At 32.2% G+C, this 15,636-nt stretch overlaps 1 protein-coding gene across 5 annotated transcripts in view; it reads right to left on the minus strand.

Annotated features, from left to right (window-relative positions):
- Window positions 1-501: 501 nt before the first annotated feature.
- Dcun1d5 (defective in cullin neddylation 1 domain containing 5) overlaps window positions 502-15,636 on the minus strand; it is a 38,510-nt gene continuing 23,375 nt past the window's right edge. For 4 of the 5 annotated variants that reach the window (XM_026392482.2, XM_026392484.2, XM_026392487.2 and 1 more), the window contains 4 exons: window positions 13,735-13,843; window positions 13,543-13,647; window positions 11,470-11,572; window positions 502-10,126 (listed from right to left, as the gene is read on the minus strand). In XM_026392482.2, coding sequence (XP_026248267.1) covers window positions 10,071-10,126; window positions 11,470-11,572; window positions 13,543-13,647; window positions 13,735-13,843 — 373 coding nt within the window. In that variant the 3' untranslated portion in view covers window positions 502-10,070. The remainder of the gene's footprint in view (window positions 10,127-11,469; window positions 11,573-13,542; window positions 13,648-13,734; window positions 13,844-15,636) is intronic. The other variant, XM_026392483.2, reaches the window with a different exon arrangement.

A 15,636-nucleotide genomic window follows, 5' to 3' on the forward strand; every position in this document is an offset into this window, starting at 1 on the left:
GAGGACAACCTGTCTTCTAAATCTACAGTTGATGAGAATTTTACAAAATGAGGTCCAAGTAACCAAAAATAACACTAGACTAGTAACGAAATTTCTGAATTTAAGTCTAGACTATGCCACTTATCACCCGTTCAGTCTTAGGCAAATCTGTTTGGGATATATTTTCCCTGTTGCCAAAGAGAGAAAGCTGGAGTAGATACTTTCTTAAATTTCCAGTTTTAAAATAAATTTCAGAATGCTTTAACCCTCAAGAATTTGATACTTAATATCCCAAGTTCCTAGACCACAAGTCTCAATAAATATTTCCTGAATAAATGAACAAATCAAAGTTACTTACTTCTGTAATAGGCTTCTGCTGTATATTATGACTAGGATAAGTAACAATGGCAGAAAAGGCAAGTAAAAAGGGCAGCAATACTGAGTTCAGGTGAAAATTCCTATTTTATAATTGGTTCCAAATCTTTTACTAGAGGATATGTATAATCAGCAAAGGAGAAAGTATATATTCCTTATACAACCTTTATTTTTTAATATTACAAAACTAATACATACTCATTGTATTACAGAAAATACAGATTGTGAAGCAAAATAAAAACTCCTGGTAATTCTACCACCAAGAAGATAACCATTTATCTTATTTTGGTGTATAGCCTTTCAGCCTTCTCCCAATACATACAGTTTTGAAATATAGTATTGCATTGTACATACTGCTTTAAAATGCTTCCACCTTTTATAGCATGGATGTTTAAAGATACCATAATACTCCATTATATGAGTGTGCTATTATTTAACAAATTTTCCTATGCTTAAGCATTTAGGTAATTTCTTTTTTTTCCTATAAATTATATTATGGTAAAAATCACAAATTTTATTCTTTAGGATATATTTGTAGGCATAGGATGGCTGGGTAAGAAGATATGAAACTTATTAAGGCTTTTGAATATATCTTCCTACTTTCCAGGAAAGGCTATGCCAAATCATAGTCCCTCCAGTAAAGCATAAAAATTTCTGTCTCCATATGCCATCAACCATAGGTACTATCAATTTTAAAATCTATGCTAATTTGGGTGGCAAAATATAATTGCTTTAATATGCATTTGATTTGCATTAATTTACTTCAATAAGTCAACATTAAAAATTATACTAGAATGTCTGCCATACAGTAAACAAAAAATACAAATATATTAGATATCTAACACAAGCAAAAACATTCATCTGTTCATTCTCATGTATTCATTTGTTCCATTTATGAATGCTTTTCCTATACTGTAGATAGTTCTGGGCATTGGAGGATAAAGCTAAAACATACAGTCCCTGCTCTCTAGGAGCTCACAGCTTAGTTAAGAAAACATATGTGAATATGCTCTTACAATACAGTGTTATGGACACTCAAAAAAGTATATACAAGATTAGTAGTGACTCAAAGAATGAAGAAAGGAAAGGATGTTTCTTTAAGGATAACCAAGCCCAGAATTGGGAGGAGAGCCCTCAATTATTACAGAGACAGTAGATGCAGAATATACAAGAAACATAGAAAGGTGCTGCAATCTGGACTAAGGAGAAGTTCCAATAAATTAAATCTTACATCAGAGAGTTAAAGACTACACTGATTTTCTTCAATTCATACATTCTAAGTGCAAGAAGGGTCATATTTTCCCTTACTCAACTAGTGGTCTGTCAATTTTTTTCATTTATTCTGTAAGATCAGACTAGTCAATGTAACCATCTTATGACCATATTTATAACAAACTGGTTATGGGGGGGAAATGACTTACTTGTTAAGCAAAGTGGAAGACAGTAAAGCAAATGAATCATCATTCCTTCAGGAAGCTATTTTTTAAAAAAGATTTTATGCATTTTTTTTATCTTATTCTACATTAAAACAATGCCAGCTACTTTTTGGCTTTTTAGAAAATGAAATAGAAATTCCTAAATCCAGTTTTCCCACTATTACTTTGCTCACATTTGACACGTCAAAGTACAAATGTGCAAACAGTGGTTTTCAAAATATGCTGTTGGAGCCGAGTGTGGGTGGATCACGCCTGTAATCCCAGCGGCTAGGGAGGCTGAGACAGGAGGAAAGTGAATACAAAGCCAGCCTCTGCAAAAGTGAGGCACTCAGCAATTGAGACTCTGTCTCTAATTAAAATACAAAATAGGGTTGGGGATGTGGCTCAGTGGTAGAATGATCCCGAGTTCAATTCCCGGTACCACCACTACCTAAAAAATGGAGAGCCAGTAGTTCCTTTAAGTGGGGAGGATGTAGAGATTCTTATTTTAACTGTTTTAAATATTTTACTTCTAGGTAAAACTTCTTTTGGGAAAAGGTCTTGCTACTCCACAATCAATCAAAGTAATAAGGAAATCAAACAAAGTAATAAGACTATATAGTATTTTTGTTTTATAAGCTTATTTATTTTGTTAAAAAACAGCCCTCCAGCGGGCTGGGATTGTGGCTTGCCTACCATGTGCAAGGCACTGGGTTTGATTCTCAGCACCACATACAAATAAATAAATAAAATTAAAAATTTCATCAACAATAAAAATATTTTTTTAATAAGAGCCCTCTCTATGAAATCAAATTGATCCACTTTTTTTTGATCCACTGTTTAAAAATAGCTATAGCAGTTCATGTTACTGAATGCTTGTTACTTGGTACCAAGCACTGTAAATTTATCACCTCATTTAGTCATATTTAATATTCTTCAGAACAATCACTTCATTACAGTGCCCAAGTTAACAAGTATATAATACAGATTAGTTTACATCAATAACCGTTTTGTATTTCTAAGTGTATATTAGTGGATTAACAGTTTTCCACTTAGTTGCTCTACTATATAATATTTGAACACAAATTCAATTTACAAAGACCAATGATTTAGTTTTGTTTTTTCAAAGAACAATGTAGTTAATATTTACTGCAGGTATTGTTTCATTTCATCCTCAAAACAATACAATTAGGTAAGGACTATTATTCTCATTTTATAGGCAAGAAAATTAAAGTAGGGAAACTGAAAAGACCAGACAAACTTTTAAGGCCCATGTGTGGGAAAATTTTCAGGGTAGAATATAGGAAGGTTCCATCTCAATCTCTAACGTCTCAATCTGATACAAGCCAGACAGAAGGAACTGCCCACCTTCCACACCTATCATTTCTCTTCACTCTGGTGACTATAAAAAGACTTTCTATTCTCTATGGCTACAAACTGTTCTTGTAGCTAAACTATCAGAAAAAGGCATGGGAGTAAAGACAGAGTGGAATCATCTCCATCTTAATAGGAAAACCTGTGAAAATGTGAAAAAGTGGTGGTAGGGGATAAGACAAATAGCTCAGTGGCAGAGTGCTTACATAGCATGTGCAAGGCCCTGGGCTTGATCCTCAGCCATGAGGGGGAAAAAAACCCAAATAAAATCGGACTCTGTAAAGGCTCCCAACTTCCTGATCCCACTTTTTAAAATTAATTTTTTTTTAATTTATTCAAACACTATGAACTAACCTAAAAACTAGGCACAGTGATGAGTACTTCAGAGTACCAATAATAACTGGGTCCAGATTACCATTATTGAAGGGGGAAACTACCTTGAATTTCCTTGGACTTCATATGCAAATGTGTTACTATCAATCACAGTCCTAGACAGACTAAAAGTCAAGCTTACCTTTACTTTCTACTTTCCCAGCAACAGAAATAAAACACAGTAGATGGTAAATATGTCACTTGAGAAGCAAGTGCATTCACTGAGAATGAATGTAGGGATTATGTTTGGACAAATTCACTCTTCACAATCTAGAAGCAATCCTGCCCTCTAGTGCTAAAACTATCAAACTGAATCATAACAGCAATTTCTGACCACCATAGAAATATATTCTTAAAATATAAGACTGTACCATTCACAACAAAAAGCCTCATTTTAGGAATTAAGGAATGTCTTCATTTTGCCATTTGTTTATACATAAATGTATGTTATCAATCTTGGTTTTAAAATGTTTCTATATTACAGGAAGTAATAATGGTTGGTGTATGTGGTAGAAAATGTTACATTTCTACTTTTAAAATCACAAAAGGTGGTCCTAAAAGTTCATTAACTATGTTTTCAATTCAGTTCTATTCTCTAGCTACATTTATTCTCTATGTGATTTCATCCATGTCATGATATATACAGACTGTTGACTTCCAAATTACCTATCTCCAGCCCAGACTTTATCTTTGAACTCCAAATTCAAATATCCAACTGCCCACTACTCTACATTTCCCTCTGGACGTCTTACAGGCACATCTACTGTTACAAATCCCAAACTAAATCCTCAGTCTTCCTACCTCAAACATGATCCTGAATCTTTTACTCTTAAATGGCCACTTTCAATATTCCAATGTATTATTCTCCAAATTTTATTCACCCCCATATCCTTGCTTTGATCAGAACCCTAATTGTTTCCTACTTCACTCAGTAAGTCTTTATTATTCCCTATGTCTGTAACCTCACTTTCTATTGCTAATACTCTTTTAGCTTACTACATTTACTCTGATCTTGTAGCTTCCCAAAGACACCTAGGAAACTGTTACCTGCTCACGGCCTTAGCACGATTCCTCTGCCCAGAACACTGTGCTCCCAGATAACCAACCATATTGTTCAATTGCTCCTGTATTCCAGGTCAAATGTCTCATAAATTAGAATACAGTTTATTTAAAATAGCAACCTTATACTCACACTCTGTAATGCCTTCCTTGACTTATTTTCCCCCAAATAATTTTGTCACCATTTGATAAACAATATAAACCAATTCAAATGAAAATCACATAAATGCCAAAGACCTCTCTATTCTATGCCCTGTGATATACTAGAGCTAGAATACTTCCTGGTGTAGTTAGAATTTGCTGAATTAAAGATTTGGTCTGAAACATAAATAAATGTGTTTGATTATTTTTTAAAAATGGTAGAACAAAATAGTAAACTCCAGCTATTTTTCCATGTAGGATGGTGTAATCTGTTGGGGGCAGAGTGAACTATTTTAATTAATCACTTTTTGTTCAAACACCAAAGTGAACTCTTTTAATATTTAGGGCTCCATTTGTACTTCCTGACAATACTAGTAGAATTATTGCTGTTTTACAGAAAAAAACTAAAGATGACAAGAGTCAAGTGACTATCTAAAAGTAACAGAGATGTGGCAAAGAAGAAACCAAACTCAGGTTCTCAGATTTCACTTCTATAAACTCTCAAAATTCCAAGTAATTTCAAAGAATAATACAAATCCAAAATAGATAAGAAGTCAAAATTAACTGTGCCTAAACCTGCTTTAAGTCATTTCATTTGCATGATAGTAGAGGTAAAATATGTAAACCTCATTTAAAACTAAAAAAAAATTGATTTGCTAAATTTGATAAAGTCAAAATAAAGTCTCTAGTGACAAGTTGTTCAAATAAAGTATTGTCTTTTTCTTTCACAAATTCAATAGCAGTCATATAAAAGCAAAATTTTTAACCTTCATGGCTTTTAACTATGATTTATTTCTACAGGAAAAATAAACTATAACTACTAATTCTACACACACATACAACCCTATAGAGTTTTAGGGAAATCTTGCTTTATACATATGCATTTTATATATTTTCAAGCTTTTAAAAGTCCACAATTTTAATTTAAACCAACCATGAAGTATGAAAAGTCATCAATACTGTAGACCTGAAAAGCCAAATAGCAGGACAATATCTCCTCAAATGATATAATTTTGAGGAAGGCTAAAACAATTTTAATAAAATTGTTTTGCTGTAACTTGTAAGAACTGATATAAAAACAAAGTATATTATAAAGGATTCTAAATAAAGTATCCGTCTTAAAAAGAAAAGGGTCACATTAAGTAACAACTGATCAGGGAAAGGAATTAGGGAAACACTATCTGTACTCATAGAATAGAGAAGATTGTGAGGTGGATACAGTAAATGCCTCATCAGTTTTATTAAAATTGGTGTTTAAGAAAAGGCAAATAAATTAAACATCAAAAGATTTATTCCAGGGGTTGGGGTGGTGGCTCAGTGGTAGAATGCTCGCCTAGCACTGGGTTCGATCCTCGGCACCACATAAAAACAAACTAATGTATCCACCTAAAAAACTAAAGATACATAAATATTTTTTTAAATTTATTCCAGTGAAGTAAAAATTCACTAGAAAAATATCTACAATATCATTCCATTTATCCAAGGTTTATGGCAGCAATTCATTTCCACAATCTATAAAGTTTATCATAAAAGTTATAATAATGTTTTCTGGGCTTTAACAGTATAATCATAGGTAACTAGGTCTATTAACAAAAAAGACTGAATTGTAATATTTTTGTCTCGTTATTGCTAAATATTCATGAAAGTAATAAAATTAAAGTCATTAAAATTTATATGATCCAGAATATTTAATAATTCACACTAGTCTTTCCTTCTGAGGAAATTTACAATTTTCCTATTTTTCATTTCTCTTGAAGAGAAAATGCTTCCTTCTTTGAAATGTTTCCTTGTGATGTTTTCCAGTATCACTCAAGAAGTGATATATTTCCTTAAGGAAGAATTTCTCTCTAGGAAAAAGAAAAAATTCTTTAGCTTTCTAATTTTTCTCTTTTTAACAAAAATATGTATTTAAATTACATGCATTAAATGCCCTCAAATTATTTGCTGCTTTAGACATTTGGGAAGCATGTGAGAGATGTGCTAAAAACTTCAGGCTTAAAAGCCAGAACAAAGTATTATCCCTTTATGAATTGTCACAGTAGTATCGGGAATACTTCATCAAGAAGGCAGTAAAACAAATGACGTCAGCATTCTTACTAACTGCTCCTCAAAAACTAAGCACATAATACATTTCAGTAAGTCCTTTCATAATTTCCCATTAATGACTAGGCAGAAAAGACATTTTGCTTAAGATACAATTCAAAATTTGTTTTATTAGCAATGTATTTCATTTGTCTAGAATGTGACCACTCCACATAATTGTGCATGCCTTAAAAACTCTAGTTATGTCAAAATTCTACTCTCACCCTCATCCCCTTCACACTGAAAAGTGATGGCATTCAATATTGTTAAGATACACTTTTGGTTTGCTAGATAAAAAGGCATTTGTACTTAAGGGATATACAATCCTGAGGGTCAATTTAATAATCCCATGGGAGGTCTCACATTACACATAAAAATATAACCATTAAAAATGTATTGTCGAGAATTTTATCATTTTAAAAACAAGAAATCATTAGATAGTAAGAGAAAAACAGGGTAACAGATCCAGATCAGCATGTAATACACATTTTTATCATACTATGTTACCCGAATCCCTGGTCAATTTTTTTCTAAATGACCATACCTTATTAAAAATTATTGACCCCATGGATTTGTGGAAGGCAACACTCCAACCTCCCACAAAGAATCAACACCTGGCTCTACTTTCTTCCAGTAGTATTACATTTGTAAACTATTTTATAAGCAGCAAGTCAACTCCATGTTATAAAGCACCATCGAGTATTTCATTCCATTCGAAGAAAATAAATTAGAAGATTTTACAAAAGGATTCCTGGGAAGGCACTTTAGTTTAAAAAAAAGAGCCACAACACTTAGGAGACTTCTTCATACTGCAAGTTCCTTAATACTGTCCACTTTGCTAAACATCTTGACCAGTTAATATCTTAACCACTTAGCATCTTGATTATAAGTTTCCCAATAAACTGAAAGTTGTTCAAATATAAATTAAGAAAGGAGAGAAGGAACACAGCCCATGCCCTGATGAATAAGGCCAAGCAAATTTGCCAGCAAAGTAGGTAAACAGGGTGAGGGGTAGTGGAGATCAAACTCTGGAGCACTTAACCACCAAGCTTCTTCATTCCCAGGCCCCTGTCCACCCCCTCTTAAATTTTGAGACAGGGTCTAGATAAGTTGCTGAGGCTGACCTTGAACTTTTGATCCTTCTGTCTCAGTCTCCCAAGTTACTGGGGTTATAGAGGCATATGCCACTGAATTAGGTGAGTGTTATATGGCTTTAGAAAGGTAAGAGAAACAGATGGAGCAAGAAAGTAAAACAGGCACATGACCATTGTGGGACTGGACCACTAATTTTAGGCAGAAAAAAAGTGAATTTAATTTTCATATTCAGAACCAACCTCTGCCAAAAAAATTAAAGGAACCCTTGGATAGTTAATCTAAGTAAAAATTTTTTTAAAGTCACCCTATAAGTTTTGAGTGTTACTCACTTCACTCAAATAATAAAGATTACAAAGGTTTTTACAATTAGTTCAAGTTATAAAGTAACAACTTGCAAGATTTCACTTAAATTCTTTTGAATTAAACAAAAGTGGACAATATCCTTCAATTGTTTTAACTTGTACCTTAGAAGAGTCAATTATATTAGAAATTCTACAATGTAAATCCTTTTCTTATATTATTAATTTGATATTAAAACATCATTCATGATACTAAATCACAAATGTTCATGTGCTCCTTACTAATAATTTGCTAATTCTAACCCTTAAGAGGAATATTCAAAGAAAATAATCTTTATCTAAAGGTACTGAGGAAAAGAATTATTTTCCACTATTTTATCAGTGTCTTACAAAACTGTACAAAATAATCTTGTTAAGAAGGCAAGTAAAACACTGGCAATCACTTTATGTTCATTAACCAAGAAGCAAACAATAAGTTTCAAAATGCTATTTTTCCCTTAGGTAATTAATACTGAAAATCACTCATTAAACAAATTCACTATCAAAACAACCAACCTTTACTTTAAATCAACAGAAATTTCCTTATTATGGAAAAATAACCTCTTTAGTTCTCTTCATTTATACAATGAGACTATGAATATTACTGAGGTTGTGACTGAACTGTGAATGTGAACCAAGTTTTCTTATCACTGGAATATTGGATGGTTTGAAAAGGAATGTATAAAACATGCCTGCTGCTAACCAAAAGGTGACTTTTATGTGAATAAGGCTGTTATTTCTTCAAGATACTGTATTGCCAATAGTCAGAAAATTGTGACAAACAGCAAAACTGTAATACTACCAATGTTAAATGACATCACCAAGTTTGCACTTACAGCCAGAGGTCTCTCATGATCCATTATTCTATTTTCTTTTCTTTTATATATCTTAACAAAGTCCACAAAAATCAAAGCTAAAGTTTTCTTAAGGAAAATAACAGTGCTCTCAACAAAACTCTCTATATTATAAAATAATAATTAAAAATATCATAAATATGCCATTTGTATTAATGATAAAAATACAACTTCAATATTGATCCTAATGCTCTTAAAAGAATGTCTGATTTTGAGACCATTAATATATCAACCTTGCTACTTCAAATGTAAATGAAATTCTTTGACAGAAATACACAAAACTTAAATTTCATGTTAAATATACACATGCAGGGCTTATTTCTGCTTATTAAAAATATCTCATGGTCAAAAAACAAAATAACTTAACATAATCTTTCCAAACTTTTCAAATAAGATACGTACATAAGACCTTGATAGCTTTTACAGATACCCACAGCTGAAAGTTGGAGCACTTCCAATCTAGAAATGTTTTTTACTAGCTGCACCAGAAAATCATTATAAGTCAAGGCCAATAATTATTCTTCCTAATTGTGCAAAGATAAATAATATGAGCTATACCATCAGCAGACTACATTGCAGGATATTAAGATTGCTTAAAATCTTTAAAATTTCACAAATTCATGGTAATTCTGAACCTCAAAAATCAAGAATTCAAACTTACAAAAATAAATACCACTCTGACACTCAAGGGACATCTTCACTTTAAGGCCTTTGTCACAAATCTGAATCTTTATTGTTCTGAAATAAATGTTAAAAACATAACTTGAAACAAAAATGTCAATATTCAGTCTCAGAAGAGGTGTGGCTCAATGCCGCTCACATGTAACAAGGAAACTTCCTTTAAAAAAAAGGAAAAAAAAAAAAAAGTACTATGAGAAGTCTTTCATATGAATGAAAATGCACCCTTTGGATTTTTCCCCCTCATTTCATTAGTTTGTATACATGTGGGAATCAAAAAGTTTGCATTTTCTTCACAATAGTTCTTGCTATGATGTTTGACGAACTTTTTGCCACTCAACAAATTCATCAAGAAGAACGGGCCCTAGAAATAATGAAACAAGTCTCATTAGAATTCAATAAACTCCTCTCTCCAACTATATAACAAATTCTCCATATGCTTATAACAAATGGTCCATATGATAGTCTGACCTATCCTTTCTTCTAAGTGTTTTGTTTCCAATCTCCCTCTTTTACACATTGGTATTTTCTTGGCCTTTTCCATTTTGCCCGAAAAAAAAATGAAAATAAAAAAGGTGGGACTTTCTACAATGGGTATTCATAGCAATTTTCTTTGCAAGGTGTTTCATGAACCTTCTAATAACTGAGTCACTATTAACCTCTTCCATAGCATTCTGGCATTTAATCATAATGTAAAAAGTGATTAAGGTAGTAGTTCTGTTACATTACCAAGTATTGTAAGATTGTGAAGGGGGGATGGGCCATATAAAAGGCTTTATTCTAAAAAGGGGACATGGTATAAAGATAAACACAAAGTAAATGTTTAAATGCATCATTTTAATTCTTGTTTATAAGGAAAGTTCCTTTTCCAGGTTAACTGCTCTGAACATTAAAACAACGTGTGACCAAAATAATAGTAAAAACTAAAAATATATCTAGAGAGTAATTTGGCTCATCTAAATATCGTTACTCCAAATCTGTTTTATCCACTTAAGAGTCGTTTTTGCCCCTAGTCCTAACAGTTGTGACCCTGACCACATTAAGGATGGCCCAATCCTGTGTCTGTGTCTGACACCCCACCTCATTGATTCCATCCCACAAAAACCTGCCAACCGAAGCCTGTCCTTGCATCCAGGATGGAACCAGCCTCTGCTCCTCTTCTCCCACCCTCAGGTGCCTTAAAGGGCCCTCGTCCACCACAGGTAGAGGGCAGGGAGCCTCACTCTCCGGCTCTGATGTAGGGGAGTTGGGGGGATTGAAAACTGGGAGGGGCACTCTGAGATTAAAAAGTTTTATCTCTTAAAAAGAGTACAAATATTTTAATTGAAAGGTTGAAACTATAGTGAGTTATTGATATTATCTGCCATATCATTAATAGGTACCATCATTAATTTTAAAGCTTTTACTAGAATAGTTCTTGTTTTTAAAATCATGATTTGTTTTTCTACAGGAAAGACAAAGCAGAATTTTGGCTTCTAAATGCAGAAATTATCATTTAAGTTTAGCTATTATGTGTGGTTACTAAGGAATGGAAACATTTACCAGAATTAATTTTATAATATTACTGAATCTAAGCTCTTGACCTTCCTCATAACCTGGCTAAACAGTAAAAGTTACTGTTATGATGTTTAAAACTGTTATGTTAATGCTCCACAAATGCATAATATTTTTAGGAATTTTATTTTCATAGAAATACACCATACTTACAAGCACCGTCTTCATCGTAGTTACTAAGATCAGCATGAACTGTTCTGCTGAATTCTAATACATTGTACCACTGATCTTTGTTCATAACACGATACTTTGATTGCTGTGGAAATCAGAACAAATTACTGTGAACTTCAGAACAAACATTACTTAACAGGATTTAACTTCAGTCAATATATTATAATTTTTTGTGTGCTTTGGCATTTCCTAAAACATTTATTTCTCTATTAACTATTTGTGTTCTTAGAGAATCCTCAAGAGCATTTACATATTGACGACTACTAGTTTTTTTCTCTAATTTTTGAATAATATTAATAAGTACAAGTATACTAATAATTAAAAGTCACAATTTTTCTATCTGTATGTTCTTGTGTAACTAACAACAAGATCGAGATATAGAACATTTCCCATTTCTAGAAAGTTTCCTTGTGTTCCTTCCAAGTATATTTCTTGCATGAACTACATTTTGAGGTTGGTGTCTAATAGAAGTAGTGGGTTCAAATTCCACTTCTGTCACTTAATTGAAGACCTGAGAAAGTTACGTTAGAACCCATAGCCAGGTATGGTATAATCCCTGAGGCTTGGGAGACTGAGGCAGGAGGACTGCAAATTCAAATACAACCTCAAAAACTTAGTGAGGTCCTAAGCAACTTAGAAAGACCCTACCTCAAAATTTTAAAAAAGTGGGAGGCGGAGTAAGAATGAGGCTCAGTGGTTAAGTATCCCTGGGTTCATCCCTGGTACAAAAAAAAAAAAAAAAAATAGAATACATTTCCTGGATTGCTAAATGGAGAGAAAACTTAACTTAAAAATGGTGTAATAATGATTTAAAAAGAAAACATATGTCAAATAGTTTGCATATAAACAAGTGTGTGAAAATATTTAGTTTTCAACTTAGCTTCTCAGAGGTGAATGTCTTTATATTCAGTTAAATTTAATTTTGCCTAAAAATAGAAACAGGAGAAAGGTAAGCACTATTCGTGAAAAATATTCACTTTATTGGGCTTAAAAATTTATTGTGCAAAAAATTCTTTCATATAAATGCCACTGTCCTTTATTAAAAGTTTTAAGTAAAACTACTCTGGACAACTTGCTGTGTTATCAGCTTTATGAGAAATTATTTCCAAAGGAAAAACTTATTTATTCAAAAAATGGCAAGAACTATACCAAGAAAAAATTAAAAGGCATAAGCTGGATGTGGTGGTACATCCTTGTAATCCCAGCTACTCAGAAGGCTGAAGCAGGAGGATCAAAGTTTAAGGTCAACTTAGGTAATTTAATGAGAACCTTTCTCAAATAAATAAATAAATAAAGGGCTAAGGATGACGATCAGTGGCAGAGCACCTGCCTAGCATATGTAAGGTTCTGTATTCAATCCCAATGCAAAAAAAGAGAAAAGAAGTCAATGAAAACAGATATGAAACTAGATAAAACAATGTAAAAAAGAATAGTATCGTTTTAGAACCACTGTGCTAGTAAGAACAATGATACCCCTCTCCAAGAATATTTGCTTCATAAATTCAGTATACTTTTTTCTTTTTTTAGTAATCAGTAAAGTCAAGCATGCTATTAAAGTCATTCTCATACTTGTGGACATAAAATATTAGTTTTATTTCTTCATAGTCAATCTAAATGCAAAAGGGAAGCTTTATTATAAGAACTGGTACTTAAATATATTTCAGTATGAGACAAGTTGCTTGAGGTTTGTTTACTAGCATTGATTCTTTCTAAGACACAAGAAACTAATTTTGCATGAAAAATATCTATGTTAAATAAATTTTTTGGAGGTCTCACTTAGTGCTAGTGACTGAACCCAGGGTCTAATTCACACTAAACAGGCATTCTACCACAAAACTATACCCCTAATTCCCCAAATTCTTATGTAAAGGATATATCAAATCACATGAACTTGTGTCTAAAAATGACAATAGAAATTTACACATTTTAACAGAATTTTTTCAATACTAATGAATAATGTTTAAAAGTACAGGACTTAAAAGTGACTTGTTCCTCAATATTTTAAAATCAGATTGTTTTTTAAATATTTAATCAAAATTTTTTAAAAATGCATACCTCCAGGTACTGGTAAAATACTGAAAACAATGGCCATGTCCTACCAAGCAGAAGAGCTAACATAGATTTAGCAGTATCAATATCAAGGCTTCTCTGATCTTTATCCTAAAATAAGTGAAAAAATTTTCTTAAGTATGGTCTTAAGATGAAAAACAATTACAATGACTTAAGGAAGAAAAACTGCACACCTACCCTTGCAAAATCAAAGGCATATCTGTATATATTCTTAAATGATGAAATGTCATTCAGCTGTGAGCGCAAAAAATCAAATTTGTTCTGTAACTTTTCTGTGCAGTCACACCTTGAGTAAAAAATATATAATGAAGAAAATTAAAACATTTTTAGGGAGTTAGAAGGAATGTATAAGAACGAATACATTTATAAAGTTAATTTAAGTTCAAAATTCTCTCATAAATTTAGAGTAATATGCCTTCTATCTACCAATACAATAATTAAAGGAAAAATAAAAAGAAGCCCTGGCAATTACAATTAATGAAAGCTTATTCCAAAGACTTTTCTTTGGGGGACAGGGGATGGGACTCAACCAAAAAATTCTAATAAAATCGTAAGTATCTCTTTAAAAGACATGTATTAAAATATGCCTTTATTACATATAATTGCAAAAGAGAAAGTAAAAAAGAAAAAAGAATGGGATATAAATAATATAATTAATGAGGCCTCTATCACATACTTCATTGGAAAGTTCTTAGGCAACAGCTTGGTGAAAGATATCAGCCATAAGTGGTTTTAAAAATTAGGGACACAACACAGAAGAAATTAACAATTATATTAAGTGGTAATATAATATTATATATTATATAATTAGCAATTATATTAAGTGGCCCAATAATAAATCCTGATCCCCACATAGCAAACAAAAAATTAAGTTATCAGTAAAAGCATTTAACTTCAAGTAAGATAAATACACAAAAGCATGCAAAAGAGTTACACATGTTATTTCTAAAGACAATACATTAAATATAAATAATTAAAAACAGGTACAATGCTCAAAAATTTTGACCGGTTTTCTAACTCTCACAGGGTTGGCAAGTTCCAACTTGAACAAGAAGCAAGGCAAAGTCTCCATAAGTGGCACAAATCTCCAGTCTCATCTTCTTGCCATTTCAGAACATCCTTACTGTACTCTATTTTTATTTCAATTAACCGCTCCCATATGCCACAGCTATGGTTTAGCATACCTTACTTTCTCTACTTAACACATTGGCTTCAACTTTCTGACAAAATATTACCCATCAAGACCTAACTCATATTTTGCCACCTCTGAGACCATCTGACACACACTGATCAAATTTAGTTGTGTCATGAATTATGACCCACAGTATTCTACTCAAAATTGAATTTTAATGCTCATGATATAATACATAATACCTAGCATTTTCAAATTTAACTAAGACTTTCACTATCCTAAATGTACATTAAGTTAAAATTCTATTAAGGTGTAAACATTTTGTATACTTCCTTTTTTGGTCCTGGGGATTGAACTCACTTAACCATTGAGCCACATCCCCAGCCCTTTTTATTCAGAGACAGTGTGGCCAAGTTGCTCAGAGATTCCCTAAATTTCTGTGGGTTTTGAAATCAGGTTCCTCCTGCCTCACATGTCCAGCCATTTGGATACATTTCTAATGTTAATTAAATCTTGCATATCTAAAATAAGCCAAAACTTAAGTCATGTTACCTGTTTTACATGCTGCTAGATTTTTTTTTTCCACTGTTTCTAAGGGAAACTAAAGCCAAAAAAAAATTCATTTTTTGGTACACTCTCCTTACTAGTTTTTGTAATATTCTTTACATAAGCCTCAGAAAACAAAATAAGGATCATCTCACTTTTCTTCTGTTTCATGAAAAAATTTACATAACCTTGGGATTAGTTTTTGTCCAAACACAAATTAAGCATTTGGGCCTTTTTATTGAGGGAAAAGAAAGGCTTTAAAAACTACTAAATTAATAAATCAGCATTAAACTACTTAATTGTGCTAGAAAAAAATTACAAAATTAATATTTTTTTAAATTATAGATGGACACAATACCTTCATTTTATTTATTTATTTTCATGTGGTGCTGAGGATTGAA

The sequence above is a fragment of the Urocitellus parryii genome, chromosome 4 (assembly GCF_045843805.1).
Source record: "Urocitellus parryii isolate mUroPar1 chromosome 4, mUroPar1.hap1, whole genome shotgun sequence".
Classification (NCBI taxonomy): Eukaryota; Metazoa; Chordata; class Mammalia; order Rodentia; family Sciuridae; genus Urocitellus; species Urocitellus parryii.